At 46.0% G+C, this 18,793-nt stretch overlaps 1 protein-coding gene across 2 annotated transcripts in view; it reads right to left on the reverse strand.

Moving 5' to 3' along the window:
* Mapkbp1 (mitogen-activated protein kinase binding protein 1) overlaps positions 1-18,793 on the reverse strand; it is a 53,813-nt gene that overhangs the window by 24,482 nt on the left and 10,538 nt on the right. For both annotated transcript variants that reach the window (XM_057780576.1, XM_057780575.1), the window contains exon 2: positions 3,143-3,234. In XM_057780576.1, the coding sequence (XP_057636559.1) occupies positions 3,143-3,234 (92 nt within the window). The remainder of the gene's footprint in view (positions 1-3,142; positions 3,235-18,793) is intronic.

Here is an 18,793-nt window from a genome sequence, read left to right on the forward strand (position 1 = left end):
ATGTAGGAGACGAAACTCTATGGCTGTCTGCAGGAGTTTCTAAACTGGGTTAGCTTATGTTGTAAGACCCATCCTAACTATGGGCAGTGCCATTCTGTGGGCTGGGGACCAAATAAACAGGAGATGGCGAGCTGAGCACCAGCCTCTCTCTCTGCTTCCTGGCCACGGACGCGCCCTGACTGGTGGCCACATGCTCTTGCGGTCATGCTTTAAAAAGGAAGGGTGGGCTTGTTTTAGCTCATAGTTTGGGGGTACCCCTAAGCTGCTTCTGTGACATAATTTTATCACAGCAAGGAGAAAGGTACTAACACAGGGCGCTTCAAGTATGGCAGGTGAGGGGTGGGCTTCCTGTGGGACAACAGGTAAAGTAAAATAGGAAAGCTCTGTACAAGAGAAGCAGGATGCACTAAAGCTGAGGGTCCTGGCCCAGAGACACCACAGTCACTCAAATCCTACCCACCTCTGCCTGGCACATGCTGCCCACCCCCTTCCCTGTGCTGTTTCATTTCCTCTCAGAAAATTTTGTTTTGGTTTGATAGTTGCTGCTAGGCCTTTGGGAGGATTCTGAGTTTTGTTTCTCTTCTTGTTTCTAGGATACCTGAGCTGGCTCCTACAGCAAGAGCAACAGGAACAGTGTGGGGGCTGAGGGTGGTGCTTGGCAAAGGAGGTAGGAGAACCTGCCTGCACTCACGCAGACTGAGTGCTTCCCATGTGCCTAGGGGCACAACAGTGAGCGCCCCCCCCCCCCACCACCACAGACAGGAACCAAAGTTGAAGCAGCCACTTGCAAAGAGAGAAACCCAGATTCTAAGAAATGCACAGGTCAGAGACCAACCTGGGAATGTTGCCCAGGGTTAGCCAAAGCCAAGCGTACTCAGGAAATCTCCTGAGAGACACCATGCCCAACCCAGGAGGACTCCCAGGCAGCACACTGGGCTGCAAGTGTCTGTAAAGATAAGCACATACTCCACAGCTCCAGGCCTGGCATCCAGAGGTAGAAGGTAGGAGAAAGGGGTCAGAGTTCCACACTTCCCAAGGCCTTGACACAGGGCTCAGCATACCAGAGACAGTACCCCAAGCTTTCCTGCACAGACTGTATCTAGCCCCAGCCCCACTTCAACAAGAAGGGGCCTGGTTTTCCCTGGCTGGGGCAGGCAGGGAATGAGTGGAATTCCCCGGAGGCAGGCAGTACTAGGTTATTTAGCAGGGCAGACCTTTCATCAAGTCACTTGGGGGAGGGGTATCCAGTTTTTGCCAGGCTAAGCCATTGTAGCAACCACAGGGCCCCAATTATGGACACTAAACACGATAGGACCCTTAGGAGAGACACCCAACTCAGAACCCAGAGGCAGAAGACTCCCTGGTAGACTACTCTGCACATAAACTCAAAAGGCAGGTAGACAGTAGAGTAAAAGCGGAAAGCCTGGCCTTTCCCCACTCCACGCCACTGTAGAGTCACAGTGCTAGGGTCAGGACAGACACTGGTGATGTAATTCTGAACAAACTGCTTCACCCTGAATCTCAGTTTCCTCCCCTCTTCTATGGAGTTGAGAACATACCAACCTCAAGCTCCTAGGCTCATGTGCTCCTCCTGCCCCTGCCCCAGCCTCTCCAGTACTTGATATCATACAGCAGTGCACCTTAGTATATAGAGTTTCTAAAGTTGATTGTAGTGATGGCTACAAAACTCTAGAAAATTACTAAAATTCATTGAGTTGAAGCTTTATTTTGCTAGGAATCAAAACTAAGGTCTTGAAAATAGGTGAGCACTGTGCCAGTGAGCTCTATCCCAGACCTGAGTCAGACATTTAAACATCTGGTATCACGTCACAACAAAGCCATTAAAAATCACCAGACGGTAGTGTTAACGGTGGTGCTTGGGTGGGGTGGGCCAGTGGTGTAGTGGGCATGGATCTGTCTATGGATCAGAAGAGGGCGCTGGGGCTGGAGAGATGGCTCAGCAATTAGGAGCACTGGCTGCTCTTTCAGAGGACCAGGATTTTATCCCTAGCACCCATATGGTGACTCACAACTATGTGAATTGCAGTCCCAGGGCACCTGATGTCCTCTTCTGGCCTCCATGGGCACAGGGCACACACATGGTTCACAGAGTGTAGGCAGGCCAGTCATACACATAAAATAAAATTAGTGTTTTTTTTTTTTTTAAGATGGCGTTGGGAATCCTATATAAGAAAAGTACAGATATGCATGTGTGGATATAAGAGTGGTATGATGGGGGCTGGAGAGATGGCTCAGAGGTTAAGAGCACTGACTGCTCTTCCAGAGGTCCTGAGTTCAATTCCCAGCAATCACATGGTGGCTCACAACCATCTACATTGGGATCTGATGCCCTCTTCTGGCGTGCGGGCATACATGCAGACAGAACACTCATGTCTAAAATAAAACATTATTAAAAAAAATAAGAGTGGTATGATGTCCAAATATCAACCAGTTTCTTCACAGAAATGGCATCAAAACATTAATCTAGATGCATCTCTCAGAAGACTCCAGAAACCTACTGTCCTCAACTAATTTAGCATAATTGTAACTGACACTCTTCTCCCCAAGGCTAAGGGACGTCACAGGAAAGATGGTAAGAGCCAGAGGCAGTGGATGACGTCAAGGAAACTCTTTCCTGGACACAACATGGCAATTGCACATATGAACTCACTGCAGCTGTGGCTGCATTCACACACCCTGAGTAAGTTCAAGCCAGACAAAGTGCTGCCATGGACGGGGTAGGGAGGGGACAGAAGTGGTGAGGTGGGCCCAAAGTCCCACTCCTGAGTGAGGAGCTACAGGCTTGACAGCTGCTGGGAGAGGAGAGTTCATGGTATACTCCCTGGTAGGCTGACCGCAGCCAAGGTCAGGCCCCACAATCAAGAGTAGCTGGGCAACACAAATTTGACTTCATGGGCCTTTAAAAAGGGAAAGAGGAAGGAGCCAGAAAAGGAGTGGGAGATGGAGAGAAGGCGAGGCACAAAGTTGGATGGGTAGAAAAGTGGAGTGGGCCTGGAGCAGCAGGGGGAAGGGAGTGAATCTGATCCAAATAATGATATGAGATTCTCAGAGAATTAATAAAATGTTACTAAAAAACAAAAAATAAGCTTTCATGCAACAAGACCTCTTGAAAAGCACTTACCCAGCGGGGTAGGCAACTAAACCTGACCGGGGATCACAGGCAAGTCCTCTGCCTCCGGACACTGTGATTCCCAGCACCTTCTCCAAGGTCACCTGTTAGAGCAAAACAGAGAAGTGACTTATTGTAGACACAGCAGGGCCAGGATGAGGCATTAGGGCTTCCACAGCATCTCTTCAGCACAATTTTCCTATAACCTTCTCTTCAGGAAAACGAGCCTATGACTTCTTCAGACTTTGGTCTGACCAAAAGCCTCTTGATCACATGAGAAAAGTCCAGTAGTGAGTACCATTTGCATTTAACAGGCTCCACCTGCGGTTGCCACAAGAAAGAAAATGAAAGGGTTAACGTACCCCTTCATGACCAAAGAGAAACAAGCACTCTCAATGAAAGAAGACACTAAGTCTTGGCTTAGAGGCTGGGATCTGCGGTCTGTGGGACTCACATGAGGTCAATGACCTTTAAGTGTTTGCAGACCACTGTGTTCTACCTATCAACAGCCAGAAGAATGTGAGGCATCCACTGGGTAACTTGGACACCACTGATGTGCATCCCATCGTGGGCTAGCCCTCCATCAGAGGACTCCACCTCCCCACGTCTGACAGTTCTACAGTCTAAGAGTTTAGGAGGCCAAAGCAGGCTGAATGCTGTGTTTTGCAAATCACAGATGCTCAGGGTACTCTGATTATTGTTATTAAGTCACAACTCCCACAGAGATGAAAGGGAAGCCTGTGTAAAGTGCTGCAGAGTCTGAGAAGACATGACACACGAGACATCCACCACCTTCATCAACAGTACTGCTGTTTCACGTTGTCTGCAGGCCACAGAACCCCCACAAGATTAACCTCAAATTAATTCATTCATCTTTCCGTGGATGAGGTCATGTGAGAGCCATACTGGCCTATAACCGCAGAATTGTCACTCCATGGTGCTTTTTGTGACAGTTTTTCTGGTTTCTCCAGATCCAGTCCCCTCCAGGGCTGTCAGTACTTCCTGCAGGAGCCTTCCCTCAGGGATGTCCTTGTTCTTCCTTCGTTAGAGTGTAGGAGTGGCCACGTGAACAGAGTGTACTCTCCTATGAAAACTCTGCCCTGGAGAGTCTTGGAGGGCCAAGGAGTGGAGTAAGACGGAAATACAGGGCAAGATAGAATCTACTATGACAGGCCAGTTTCTACAGTGGGGAAGCCCAGAGTCAACTGAAACAGTCTTTGATACATATTCTTTCATTGGCCTAAAGAAAAGAACTGTTGGAAGTGATTTTAGAGGGCCCATTTAGACTCTTACCTCCAGAGGTTCTCTGACCACACACATTCACTGTGGCACATGTGGGCACATCATACACACAATAAACATAACAATCAAATTAAACTCTTACCTTAAAGGCCATTTCATCTATCTATCTATCTATCTATCTATCTATCTATCTATCTATCTATCTATCTATTTCTTTTGGTTTTTCAAGACAGGGTTTCTCTGTAGATCTGGAGCCTGTCCTGGAACTAGCTCTTGTAGTCCAGGCTTGCCTTGAACTCACAGAGATCCAGCTGTTTTTGCCTCCCCAGTGTTGGGATTAAAGGCGTATGCTCCCACCTCCCGGCTGCTATTTTATTTTTCATTAGGTGGAAAGGAAATGCCCTGTGGTTGATAAAAACTAAAATAAACCTCCCAAGGTAGTACAGTTAAAACCTACAGTCCAGTCTAGTCCAGTCCAGTACAAAAGGCTATTAAAGCCCTAGCAACTAAAAATAAAACAAATCAGGAAAAAAACACTGAAAGAATGCAGAGGTCTAATTACACATCTGTAATCTCAACACATGGGAAGCTGAGACGGGAGCATTACTATGAGTTTGGGGACAACCCAAGCTATAGGGGGAGTTCTAAGCTAGTCTGGGCTAATGAGCTATCTCAAAACAAACAAACAAACAAACAAAAACAAAAAAACCACAGCCAAACAAAATTTTATCAGAGAGTTCATTAAGAGTCATTTAGGCATCTTAGGAATATAAGTAAAAAATTCCAACATATAGCCAGGTGATGGTGACCACACCTTTAATCCCAGCACTCATGAGGAGAGGCAGGTGGATCTCTGTGAGTTTCAGAACAGCCAGGACTATACAGAAACCCTGTCTCCCCGACTCCATCCCCCCCAAAATAAAGAATTCCAAACATACTCAGCAGAGTCCATCAGTCCAATCACCCCACTGTTCACTTATCCCTGTGCCCAGCTGAGGTACTAACCCTAACATGACATAAGCTAATGTTCGTCTGCCTATGCTAGACATTCTGGATAGCGAGTCTGAATTTCTCCCAGTCACCAGGTACTGACTGCAGACACAAATTCACCCTGGGGAGACTCTGATTTAGTTATCCCAGACCGGGATCTCGGCACTGTGCCTTTATTCCCCCAGAGGAAGGAGTGGTCTGCAGGAGTGGTCTGCAGCATCCCTACTGTACTTTCTGCCTGAGAGGGAAAAGAGAGGAGGAGCCTAAAGCTACCGTGTCTCACGTGGAAGGTGAGGTTATCGGACCAAGAACAGCTATACACCTCCAATTCTCTTCAATTCATATGAACTGAAGCAAATCCTTTAGATTCAAATGTGTACTCCCCTATGGTTCAGTGTTGGTCCTGAAGAATTAGACTAAGCGTGCTGGTTCTCAGCTGCCCTTCCCTCATAGGACTGTGCGTAGAGAACCCAGTTCTATAGAGAATCTTGAAACTGGTTGGCAATTTTTAATATGATAAAGCAGAAAGATTCAGTTTATGCATACCCTAAAGACCAGTTTTCATAGTAAAAAAAAAAGAAAGAAACATATTTACTATGATTCATTCATAGTAAGAAACATGCTTTATATAGTGACCCAGTGTGCACATGCATGTATGTGTGTAGGTAAACAAAACTGAGGTACAATTATCATAAAACAATAATTACAGTATATGCTTTAATATACTCTAGTATATTCCTTTTAATTCTGATCATGACCATTTTATCAACTCCATGACCTACAAAGGAAGACTAAGGTTGGGAAGCTTGCCACACTTGTTCCTGCCAGGCCTAGGGACAGGCTAACCACTGGAGTCTTTATATTTTGTCATTTCCTCTCAGGGCTCCTCCGCACACAGGGGCATACTTCCTGGCTAGGAATCCCACAAGCAGGAGTTTGCCTGGGCTAAAATCTTGGCTCATTTTCAAAAGGTTTCCGGGTTTGGTTTTTTTTTTTTTTGGCGCTCTGAAGTAGTCATCTAAGGGAGGGAAGCAGTTTCCTTTGGCGCTTTGAAGGGAGGAGCACAGGAAAACATTCGGGGCATCAGCTGGTTTTTATTTTATGTTCTTAACTCAAACCAGCTTCCTGTTTGCAGGGAGGTTTAGGGCTAAACTCCTCTCTCAAAGGATCTGGGAGTCCCCAAGCTCTTTTGAAGCCTGAAACAGCAAGGTCCACTCTGCTATGACCCCCCCCCCCTGATAACATGTTTTCCCTCTCCTCTCTTCAGAAAGGTGGTAGAGCTTCCCCGGCTCTACGGAAGGGAGGTAAGCCTGGACACCAAGGCCTCGTGCACCAGAACGCCACCGTGGTGTGCGGCGGTGCGCATCAACCCTGACAGGCACAGCTTTCCCCACAGCCAGTAACAGGAGTCTTAGCCTCTCAATGGTGGGAGTGTTTTACCATGGCAACCAGCAATCAGTCTAGGATTCTCCCCCATTCTTGGGGATCCTGCAATATAAACTAGTGCACCAATGAGTTCCAATGACTATCATCTTTCAGTTGAAATGTGTCTGTACCTCCCAAATGTTCTCCCAGCTTCGGGCCTTGCCTGCTACAGTCTTTTCTCAAGGCGGCTGGCCACAGTGATTCTTTTAAACATAAATGAGACCATGTCATTATTCAAATCCTTCCAATGGCTCCCATCTCCCTCAAAGTTCAAATTCAAACACTTGGTTTCAACTTAAAGAGGCCTAAATCACCCAGCCTCTGGCTATTTCTCCGAGATCATTTCCTATACTCTCTCTTTGCTCCCTCTACTCCAGCCACCTCAGTCTCCACTAGCACCACAGGTTCCTTGGACTCAACAGCTCTTCCCTTAGCTATTCTCACAGTGATGTGACTCAGGCCTTTGTTCAAAGGTTTTCTCCTCAGAAAGGGCTTTGTAGAATTCGCTGTCATCATTTCTAGCCTTCCTCAGCTTGCCTTTACCTCACAGTATACACAGGCAGGTAAGATGGTCACCTCATCTCTGCCTAGGGGCTTCCTCATCCCCTCGAGGACAGGGTTTAGATTCCCATCACTTATTCATATATCCTAAGCACCTAAAAAAAGCTAATTTATTTTTATGTGTATGAGTGTTTGTGTACAACATGCATGCCTGGTGCCTGAGGAGGTCAGAAGAGGGCATCGGATCCCTAGAACCAGAGTTACCGACAACTGTGAGCCACCATGTGGGTGCTAGGAACTGGACCCAGGTCCTCTACAAGAGCAGCCAGTACTCTTAAGCACTTAGCCACGGCTCCATCCTTACCTGCAGCACTAAACCACACCTCTCACAGAAGAGGCACTTGATGGTGAACCTGATACTATTGTACCGCCAGACTGCAGAGCATCACACCACCTACTAAACACATCTCTCTACCAGTCGGTTAAGAGTAACCCTCAGACCTCGGAAGAGACATTTCTTTCTATAATAGATGGTGATTAATTCAGAACTAGCCAGGCAGTGAGCACACCTTTAATCCCAGTGGGAGGCAGAGACAGGTGAATCTCTGGGAGTTCAAGGCCAATCTGCTCTACTAGAGAGTTCTAGGACAGCCAGGGCAACCATAGAGAGATCCTGTCTCAAAAAAACAAAAAATAAAACAAAACAAAAAAACCAAAAAACTAGTGATATTTTGTGTTTTATTTTTTTAAAATATTTATTTATTTATTATGTATACAATACTCTGTCTGTGTGTATGCCTGAAGGCCAGAAGAAGGCGCCAGACCTCTTTACAGATGGTTGTGAGCCACCATGTGGTTGCTGGAATTGAACTCAGGACCTTTGGAAGAGCAGTCAATGCTCTTAACCACTGAGCCATCTCTCCAGCCCTTTGTTTGTGTTTTAACAAATAAAGCTTGCCTGAAGATTAGAGGGCAGAGCCACTAGAGGCTGGGCAGTGGTAGGCACACTTTAATACCAGGACTCAGGAGACAAAGGCAGAGAATCTCTGTTAGTTCTAGGCCACTCTAGGCTATGAGAAATTGATCCAGTCTATAAGAGAAACAGTTCACACAAAGGTGATCGCAGCACTTGGGACCCCACGCCTTTAATCCCAGAACTAGGGAGGTGGAGACAGAAGTGAAATGGCTGGGCAGAGAGAGGAATGTAAGGTGGGAGGAGACGGGAGCTCAGTGCAGTCTAGAGATGCAGTCTGAGGACAGGATCGCCCCTTCAGTCTTAGCTCTGGTAGAGGTAAAAAGGTCTCTCTAGTGGTTGACCACTCTGCTGCTCTCCTCTCAGCTTTCACCCCCTAATATCTGACTCTAGGTTTTTATTAAGAACAATTAGAATTTGTGCTACAAAAGAAAGAAAAGAAGAAAGAAAGAAAGAAAGAAAGAAAGAAAGAAAGAAAGAAAGAAAGAAAGAAAGAAAGTCAGTCACAACTAGTCAAAGCACAGACATTAAAAAAAAAAAATCCCTAATACCACATACACTGGCCAAGACTGAAGGACCATCCAGAAATGAGGTGCAAAGATTTTAAGAGCCAAAGGCTGGGGAGGATCAGAGCAGAGCAAAGCTTTCTGGACACGATAGGACGACTACTGCACACGAACTCACAGCAGCTGTGGTTGCCTGTACAAGACCTGCAAACATCAAGCCAGTCCACATTCTAGCATGTGAGAGGAGGGAGCTATGACAGTTAATGGCTTCTGTGGGAGGGATGTCAGGTTTGTGGGGCTTGTTGTTGTTGTTGTTGTTGAGATAGGGTCTCTCTACAGAGCCTTGGCTGTCCTGGCCTCACACTTAGAGATGCCTCCCTCTGCCTGCTGAGAGTTTTCTTTAAGGGAGGTCACCACATTTCAGGGGATGCCCATACCTGTGAGTACGTGAGCAACACAAAAATGACTGTGGGTTATCAGGAAAAGGGGGGGGGGGTAAGGAGAAATGAAGGATTATATCTAGGAGGAGTTAGGAAGAGGACCAGGAGGGGAGTAAATTAGGGGGGAAGGCACTTGATATATTTGAACTTTGGCTGTCTGACAGTTCTCAGGAGCACTGGGAAGAGGAAGTTCAACTGAGGAAATGCCTCCATCAGATTGTCTGTAGGCAAGACTGTTGGGCATTTTCTTGATCAATGATTGATGTGGAAGGGCCTGGCACACTGTGGGTGGTGCCATCCCTATGTGGTATAGAGAGCAAACTGAACAAGCCACGTGGAGCAACCCAGTAAGTGGAGTTCTTCCACGGCCTCTGCTTCTGTTCCTGCCTCTGGGTTCCCGCCCTAACTTCCCTAGGTGATTGATGAACTACAACTGAAAGTGAAATCAAACCCGACCCAGGCTGGTGAGAGGGCTGAGTGGGTAAAGAATGTGCTGGTAAGCCTAATAACTTGAGTGTCATCTCTGAAACCCGCATGGCTGAAGGTGAGAACATGCTTCAGCAAGTTGTCCTTTGGTTTCCGTGTGTGTGTGTGTGTGTGTGTGTGTGTGTATGCAATGCATACATGCAAGCAAAATGCCCATACAGACTATACACATGCATACACACACACATATGATTTAAGAGTATATAGGGGATAGAACTGAAGAACTTCATCTATGTAGCTTTGGGGATATCTTCACCCATGCAGGATGATGGATGAATTGGGGGGTCACAAATGTCCCTGAAATAAATCCAGTAAGCTCACTTGCTCACTTTATTCCGCTTGTTGGTGCTCTACCTGCTATGAGCAGACATTTGTTTATGTCTCCCCAGGAAAAGTTAAGGCAACACTGGCCTTGAACATGAGACAATCCTCCTGCCTCAGCTTCCTGGGTGCTAGGATTACAGGTATATATCACCATGTGCAGCTCCAGAGTTCTGAAAGATCCAAATGCCAACAAAACATAGCCAAGAAATACGTAAGCCAACTGTTTACAGCCAGTGACTTGGAATACAACTGTATCAAAGTAAACCCACTGCTCTAGAAACATCATTCCCACAGAAGCAAAGACTCAAGAACAAGAGCACCCACTGTATACCTGGCATGATCTCCATATCCACAATGCAGTCTAAAGCTGGAAGGGTACCATGTTAAGAGCCTGAGCCAGCTCTTGCTTCAGCAGGTGGAAAGAGTGTTGAAATTGAGGGGACTCTTTCCCAGCCCGAAACTGGTGTGTGATCTTTCCACAGGCAGGGGTCTACAGTAGCCTGTGAGAGAGCTGACACACCCACCACCCCCAGTATGAACCCGACACAGCATATCAAGAGAGAAAGGAAGTAGGCAACATTTCCCTTACTCAAATCAGATAGTTAACTTTGTAACAGCTTATGAGAGAGAGAGAGAGAGAGTAAAGTCTTGTGTTTAGGTGCCCTTTCTGCTTACGCTTATGGAGCGGGGGAAGGGTTGCAGAGATGGCTCTGTGGTTAAGAGCACTGACTGCTCTTCCAGAGGACCTGGGTTCAATTCCTAGCACCCACATGACAGCTTACAACTGTCTGTAATTTCAGTTCCAGGGGACCCAACACCCATGGGGAAACACTGATGTATATAAAATAATAAATTAAAAAGAAAAAAGAGTAGTGGAGGAAACAAGTGGTTCAGAGGTGTAAGACTACACACTAATTTATACTAAATAAAACTATTTTCCAACTGCAATTTATGAATAGGATTTGAAAACAATTTGGTTAATAATGAATAAACCGAACAAAAATAGATCATGCAGAATCAAGTCACAAAGTAAAGTATATTAATGGGTGTTTTCAAAAGTCTGAAAGTTGGGGCTGAAGAAATGGATCAGCAGGTAAGAGCACTGGCTGCTCTTCCAGAGGACCCGGGTTAACTGTCCAGCACCCACAGAGTGGCTTACAACTGTCTTGAAGACCAGTGGCAGGGTGTAGATATGGACTTAGTGGAGGGATGAGGTGGGCAGCCCTGGAGCTTCTTGTCTTCCTAATTTCCTAATAAATGGCTGTTCCACTGAAAACAACAACAACAACTCCAGGGACTCTGATGCCTTCTTCTGACCACAGCACACAAATGGTGTAGAGACATACATGTAGGCAAAAATACTATGAAATAAAAATATTTTTAATTTTAATTTATTTTTTTGTTTTGTTTTTCAAGACAGGGTTTCTCTGTAGCTTTGGAGCCTGTCCTGGAACTAGCTTCTATAGACCAGGCTGGCCTCGAACTCACAGAGATCCACCTGCCTCTGCCTCCCAAGTGTTGGGATTAAAGGAGTGGGCCACCACTGTCTGGTGAATTTTAATTTTTTAAAATTATGTGTCTGTGTGCACGTGTGTGCGCATGAGTACAGGTGCCTGCAGAAGTCGGGGAGGTCAGATGCCCCTAGAGCTGGAGTTATAGCTGCTTGTGAGCTTTCTGACATGAACACTAGAAATCAAACTCGGGTTCTCTGGAGGAGATCAGTATGTGCTCTTAACTGTTGAGCCATCTCTCCAGCCACAAACTGTTTAGTGTGTATGTATGTGTGTATGCATGTATGCATGAGTCTGGAAGCCACAGGGTGCTATGGGGATCCCATCAGGAATAGTCCAGAGTAATCCAGTGTGTGACAAAGGTCACAAAAGAAAAGAACCCTCAACAATGAGACGTGACATCTGGGCAGGTTCATGAAGGAGACCTTGCCTAGTGATACAGAATGGGGATTTGGTGTTTCCTTAGTATTTAGAGATGAGATTTCTTTCAAAACTTTGAGGCTAGGCATTGTGGCACACAGGATTTACTTTATTACATTTATTTAGTCTGTGTGTACCTATGTACTTTGGTACATGAACATCACTAAAGGGATAACTTGGGGGAGTCTGTGCTCTCCTTCCACCATGTGAGTCTCAGCGCTCAAGCCTGGGCCACCAGGCTCAGCAGCAATTGTCTTTACCCACTGAGTCATCTTACTGCCCTCCTCACAGGACTCTGACAGGTGAAAACACAGAAGGAGTTCTTAGAGGAAGCTGTGTGAGGAACAGTCTGATGGCAGGAGATAACAGAGATGATAAAATCGCGCTCCAGGGAATTCTAAGTCTAGAGAGGTAGAATGCAAAGGGACCAGAAAGAACTGCTTGTTTAAGATAGGTCCTAACTGGCCTGATACGTATCACAGGCTGGCCTCAAACTCATGGCAATCCTCCTGCTTTAGTCTCTTGAGTTTTGGGATCACTGGCATGTGTCACCATGCCTCGCTCTGAAAGGACCTTGAGTGCCAAACTAAGAGGAATAATTTTTAGGTCCTGGGAGACCACGAGAGGAGTTCAAGCAAAGCTCCACACAGACCTACACAGGAGACAGTTATGAGGCTGCCAGAATAACTCAGGGGAGAAGTAATGGGACAAGACAAGCATTGAGACAGTAGCAGTAGAACAGAAATAAAACTGGCAATAAATGAGCACTATACAACTCAATTCTGAACCTCAGAAATAGCAAAGTCAAAAGCAGGACCTGGGTCTACAAGGGGGCAGGGCACTGCACTGAAGGGGTGCTGGGGTATTTAGGAGGAACCACAGAGCACTCCATTCAGCAACATAAACAGGATGGATACTTGGAGAGGTTAGGACTGGAAATATTTATTGATAAGTGTTCACAACAAGATAGGAGAAGACAGAAGACAGGAGGGAGAGACTAAGCAGAGCTTTGGAGAAAACCCACTCTCATGCTGTGGAAAAGATGAGGTGCCTGACAGTAGAGAAGGGGAGTTCCTATAAGGGAGCACCCATTAACGTGCGTGCTATGAGGAGGCAGGAACAGGATTCCTCAGATGTCTGAGCCATCTACCCCAGTCCCAAGAAGCCCCAGGCTGTTAAACTAAACATAGCCCAGGACTGTAGGGAGGGCCTCAGCTATTTCCAGCCAAGCTCTCAAGCTTCCACCTCTCTGGCTTGCTCACTTGCTCTGATAGAGGGACTCCTTGCCTGGGCCAAGCATAGACTGTGAAGGTTTTCTCTTTCTTCCTTAGTGTGAGGACCCACCACACCGGGAGTCAGCCCATGCTATGAAGGGGCTGCCCCCTCATGATGGGGACCTAAGAAGTCAAAATCACTTTGAAAAGGCCTGGGTCATCTAGGGTTTGGCTGACCTCAAACGGGTGAGAAATCCCCAACACTAAGGAAAGTGATATCTGCTTTTGTTGCCATCTTGTTGCCCCCAGCCTCCTTCTTCCCTTCTTCCCCCTCCCCAGCTTCTCAGTTCCACTCGGCACAAATGATAAACCCCAGGGATGGAAGCCATTCCAGACCAGTGGTGGCCTGTGGCTTCCAGAAACAAGCACACCAGAGACCCTGCTACCTCTCCCTCCCTTCCTAGAGGTTAAGAAAAAGTGTTTACAGTGACCTGTCTATTCTGTACTCTAATCCCAGCCCATCCTAAGAACTGCCGCTTACACAGAAGCTACAGAGAGCCCATGGCTTTCTACAGAACCTTAGGCAGCTGCGCAGAGACCCAAAGACAGGACCTAGAAGACAGAATGATTCTGGCGATTTAGAGGTCAAAGTGTCATCTGGTCAGAGGTAATTAGGAGCAAAAAGGATCCTTCCAAGGCAGGCAAAGAGACCTGGCCTCTCAAGTCTGTGCTGGTCTTAACCCACTGTGGATGATTTAGAGTTACGCTATCTTCCACAAAGCCCACCAGAAACCAGTGACTCCAATGTGACTAAACTAAGCTTTCCTGTTCAACACTGCAGACCAGTGGGAGCGGATTCTCCTGTGCTGGGATTCAAACAGCACCAGCTTCTAGGGAAGGTCAGTCTGCTACTGTGTAGAAGAGATAATCTTAGAGATCCTCTATCACAAGTCCTTGGAGACCAGCAGACTAGAACAAAAGTTGCCCAGTCTTGGGCCAGCAATAGAATTACTTCAAGATCCCCACGAGGCCCAGATAGCAGTTCCTACCCCTCGAGCACATCCTTTGTCCTGTCCTGTGAGGTTATGTGCATCCAAATGTGTGTGGCAGCTTCTTTAGCTTCCTACCTTATGTTCTCAGACAGTCTATTACTTGCTGATCCGGCTGATCTGGCTGGTCAGCAAGTCTTAGGAAGACAGTGCTGGCATAGTCTGGGCCAGAGCCCATCTTTTTAAGTGGGTGCTGGGGATCAAACTCAGATCCTCCTGCTTGTGTGGCAAGCGTTTTACTAACTGGCTCACCTCCTCAGTTCCCACCACTTTTTCTGAGGTAGGTCAGCCTGTGTGTCTAGGATGGTCTAAAACTCTGGAACTCAAACAATCTTCCTACTGCAGCCTCTAGGTAGCTGGGCTACAGGCGGACAAAACCACAGCTGGCTTTGCAGGGTTCTGAACAGAAACACAAGGGGGGGGGGGGTTAATTCATCTGCATGGCAAAGGCTCTCCAGAGGCACATCTAAAATCCCTGCTACTTCTGGGGTTGAAAGAAAAATGATTGCCAGCAGCTGTAGGTCAGCCTGACAACATGGAGGATCCCTGTGTCAAAAAAGAAAACAAAAAAGAAAAGCTTTCCAAATGGTTCTAAGAATCAGGGTCTGAACTAGAGCGTTTGTTTGTTTCTCTGAAGACAGAGTTTCTCTGTGTAGCCCTGGCTGTCCTGGAACTCACCACCTGACCTCAAACTCAGAGATCTGCCTGCCTCTGTCTCTTGAATTCTGAGATCTAAAGTGTGTGCCATCACCATCAGGCTTCAATGATATTTAAAGCATTTTGCCATTTCCCCCAAATCTTAGGCCCTGCTAGGACCACAGAAAAAGCTGGCACTTCAAGTCTTGAGACAATGCCTGAAGGGACAAAGGGTCTGTGCAGACCGGTTCTACAGCAACCAGAGCTACCACTCATTGAACACACAACCTGCCAACAACCGCTCTAAGCACGTCACACTGAGTATCTAATGTAACACTCATGACAACTTCATGAAGGACTGGGATTATACTCACGTCACAGAGAAACAAAATAAATGGAAAAAGTTAGTTAATTAAATAAATGAACAAATAGAAAGAAGGAGGTAAACGGTGACTGCACACCCAGGGCAGCCTGCAGCAGAAGCCACAGTGCCGCGAGGAAGAGGCCTCAACAGAACATTGCCGTTTCTACTGACACACACTAGGAGTCACCTCACCTCTGCTGCACGTCAAGGACAGGGCAGAAAACCAAGGAGGCAGAGGGCACACGGGCACAGTGACAGGCATGCCCTTGTGCTCCTAGCTACTTGGAAAGTTAAGAAACCCAAGAATTCAAGTGCAGCCTGGGGGTTAGGGTGGGGCTGGATATGATGAGTAATCCTAGCATTACATTTGTAATCCTAGCATCTTAGAGACCAAGGCCAGGAGGACCATTCCAAGTTTGAAGCTAGCCTGGGCTAAGTAGCAAGTAGTGAGTTCCAGGCCAGTCTGTCTCAAAACACAACAAAATCACTAGAAAAGAGAAGACAGAGGGCATCAAGATAAAACAGGGGTAAAACATGCCTGTCAGGCTAGCTTCACGGTTTTGTTTTGTTTCTAAAGATGCTTCATCTTTATTATTTATTTATTTTGTGTGTGTATGTGTGCATGCACATGTTCTTGTGTGTGAGCATGCCTGCAGAGTCTAGAAATGGGTGTCAGATTCTCTGGACTTGAGTTAAAGGTAGTTGTGAGCTGTTTGACACTGTTGGGAACTGAATCCACTCCTCTGCAAGAACAGTGTGCCTTTAACCACTGAGCCATCTCTCCAGCCCCAGCTTTAATGTTTTCTTTTCTTTTCCTTCCTTCCTTCCTTCCTTCCTTCCTTCCTTCCTTCCTTCCTTCCTTCCTTCCTTCCTTCTGACTACTTGGACTTAATGTAGTGGTACACACCTTTAATCCCAGCACTTGTAAGACAGAGGCAGGCGGATCTCTGTGATTTTGTGGCTAGCCTGGTCTACACAGTGAATTCCAGGATAGCGAGGGCTATGTAGATAAACCTGTCTCAAAAGACAAAACAACCAAAAAACAAAAATTCATAACTTATCAGTAGCTGAAATAAGTCTATAAAAACATCCATTCCTCAGTAGATGACTTCAAAGAAAGAGGAAAGGAAGTTTTCATAATGCCAGACTGATGGATGTGGTCAGAACCTGAACATGTCTGGGCCATACTACAACCTATAGTCAATATGGAGAGTTGACACCTGCTTCCAAGGTAACTGGCGTCGCAGGAGAGTCTGATTTTCTACGCAGATGAAGGGAGAATAAGGGAGAGGGAATGAGGGACTCTTGCTATAGAGCCCGTTACAGTACAGTCACCATCACGTGCCCATGTCCAGCAAGCAGCTCAACAGCACTGTGCCTGGGCAGAGGAAGCCTTCTGACCCTTTCTTACTTCTCCGTGGTTACCAGAAAAGCAAAGATATAAGACAGTTTAATTCAGATGGGGTGGGGGAGGGGATTTCCCCCCTCTTAGGTCAGACTTCTCTATACTAAGACCAGAATCACAAAGCTCTATGGACTAGAGTCTGGTCCTCAAAAGAGCCTAATTAAAGCCAGATGTGGTCGCATACACCTGCAATCCCAGGGACTTAATGGCAAGAGGATTAGGAACTCAGCTACATAGTGAGCTTAAAGGCAGTCTCAAACTACCTGAGACCCTGTCTCAAAACAGCAACAAAAAAGGGGCATTTCCCAATCTACACAGCTGAGCTGTTTGCTCTGATCTCCCGGTTTCCACTGCTGTCAGCAGGAAGAATACTGAGTTCCTTGCCAAGACGGCCTGGGTAAAGTGAGTGTGCAACTGAGAAGACGGTGGGAAGAAAGGAAGGCTCTAGTGCTCAGTGTCATGGTGACTTGGGGTCAAGACTCCTTTCCACACCCGAAGGCCTTCCTCACTTTCCCAGAGGCAGCAAGAGCTTTCATATAAAAATCCCCTCCTGTGGACTGTACCCTTTCTTCTTGCTCAAAAACTTTCTAGGGGTCCCTGTTGCCAGCTAAATAAAGTGTAAATGTCTGCGCCGAGAGTCACCAGCCCCGAAATCTAATTCAGTTTCCTACTACTCACCTAACAGAAACAGGCACACTTGCCAGTGTAGGTTATTCCCAAAAGGAGCCGCTACTAAACATACCGATATCCTAGCTTCCATGCACAGATCAGTTCAAAGGTCACATATCCCGAGTCTCAACTTTCAGTGGCTTCTCTGCGTGTTGAAATTATGGGACAACTTCTTCATGATCCTCTTCTTTATATCACTCCGTGAGTAAACTCTTCACAGAACACGTGTCGCTTAAAAGCATCAAAACTTATTTGTTTATTGATTTTTCAAGACAGGGTTTCATTGTGTAGCCCCGGCTGGTCTGGAACTCACTTTGTAGACCAGGCTGACCTCAAACTCACAGAGATCCACCTGACTCTGCCTCCCGAGTGCTGGGATTAAAGGCGCACCCAACACACCTGGCTTGCATCTATACACTTGGCTCGCATCAAAAGATTTTATTGACTAAACATCAATAAAAAAGTATTTCTAAAGATATGAGAAGTACAGCATCTCAAACTCACAAGGCTATCCTAGATTTTCAAGAAAAAAAAATCTGAAGGTTCTATTTTATTATTTTCATCAGTGTGTGTGTGTGTGTGTGCACATTTGGGTATGTGCACATGGGTGAAGAAGCACACGAACCAGAACTGTCAGGTTCCCTGGAGCTGGAGTTACAGGTAGTTGTGAGCTGTGCTCTTAACCACCAAGCCATCTCATCAGCCCCAAGAAAGTATTTTTATGTCCCATTAATACTAATATGTATGTTATACATCCCAAACCACCAAGCTTATCATAACCAGACACATTTTCGGTAACATTTGTGCATAACTAATAATAAGTATAGATTTTAGATTCTGAACTTTGTTTGTTTTCCAAGATAGGGTGTCTCTGTGTCACTCTGGCTGTCCTGGAATTTGCTCTCTAGACCAGGCTGGCCTCAAACTCAGAGATCTGTCTGTCTCTGCCTTGAATGCTGAGATTAAAGGTGTGCATCACTACCACCCAGCTGATTTTGAATATTTTATATTTAAATCTGAATTAAAAATTTCATCTTTACTTTTTTTCTTCTTATAAAAATAATGGAGGTGTATTAGTTCAAATTCAAATCTTAAAGAATTTCAGTGACAATTACCATAATCTAACACTCCCTGAGGTTACCAGTACTTACCAGTGCTATTTATAGCTTCACTTTTTCTGTGCATACACTACTAGATATGTATGTTTTCACAAAAACAAGTCATCATTAGCAGAGTGTTTTACAACTTGCTGTTGCTCTCCACATATATCTTATACTTCATTGCACATCAGTACAGACAGACTGACTTCATTCTTTTCAACAGATAGAGGGATCTCATTTCATACACGTATGCCATTCTATCCAGAGCTACTTGGAGAACATCAAAGAGGTCACTATTATGAAAGACGACGTGTTTCTTCCAGTGAGTATTACCAAATTATACCAGATGCTGGATCTGCAGTATGAGTGAGATAGCCTCACATCTTCATATAGTCTTAGTGGGGTTTG

Source organism: Chionomys nivalis, chromosome 9 (genome assembly GCF_950005125.1).
Source record: "Chionomys nivalis chromosome 9, mChiNiv1.1, whole genome shotgun sequence".
Lineage (NCBI taxonomy): Eukaryota > Metazoa > Chordata > Mammalia > Rodentia > Cricetidae > Chionomys > Chionomys nivalis.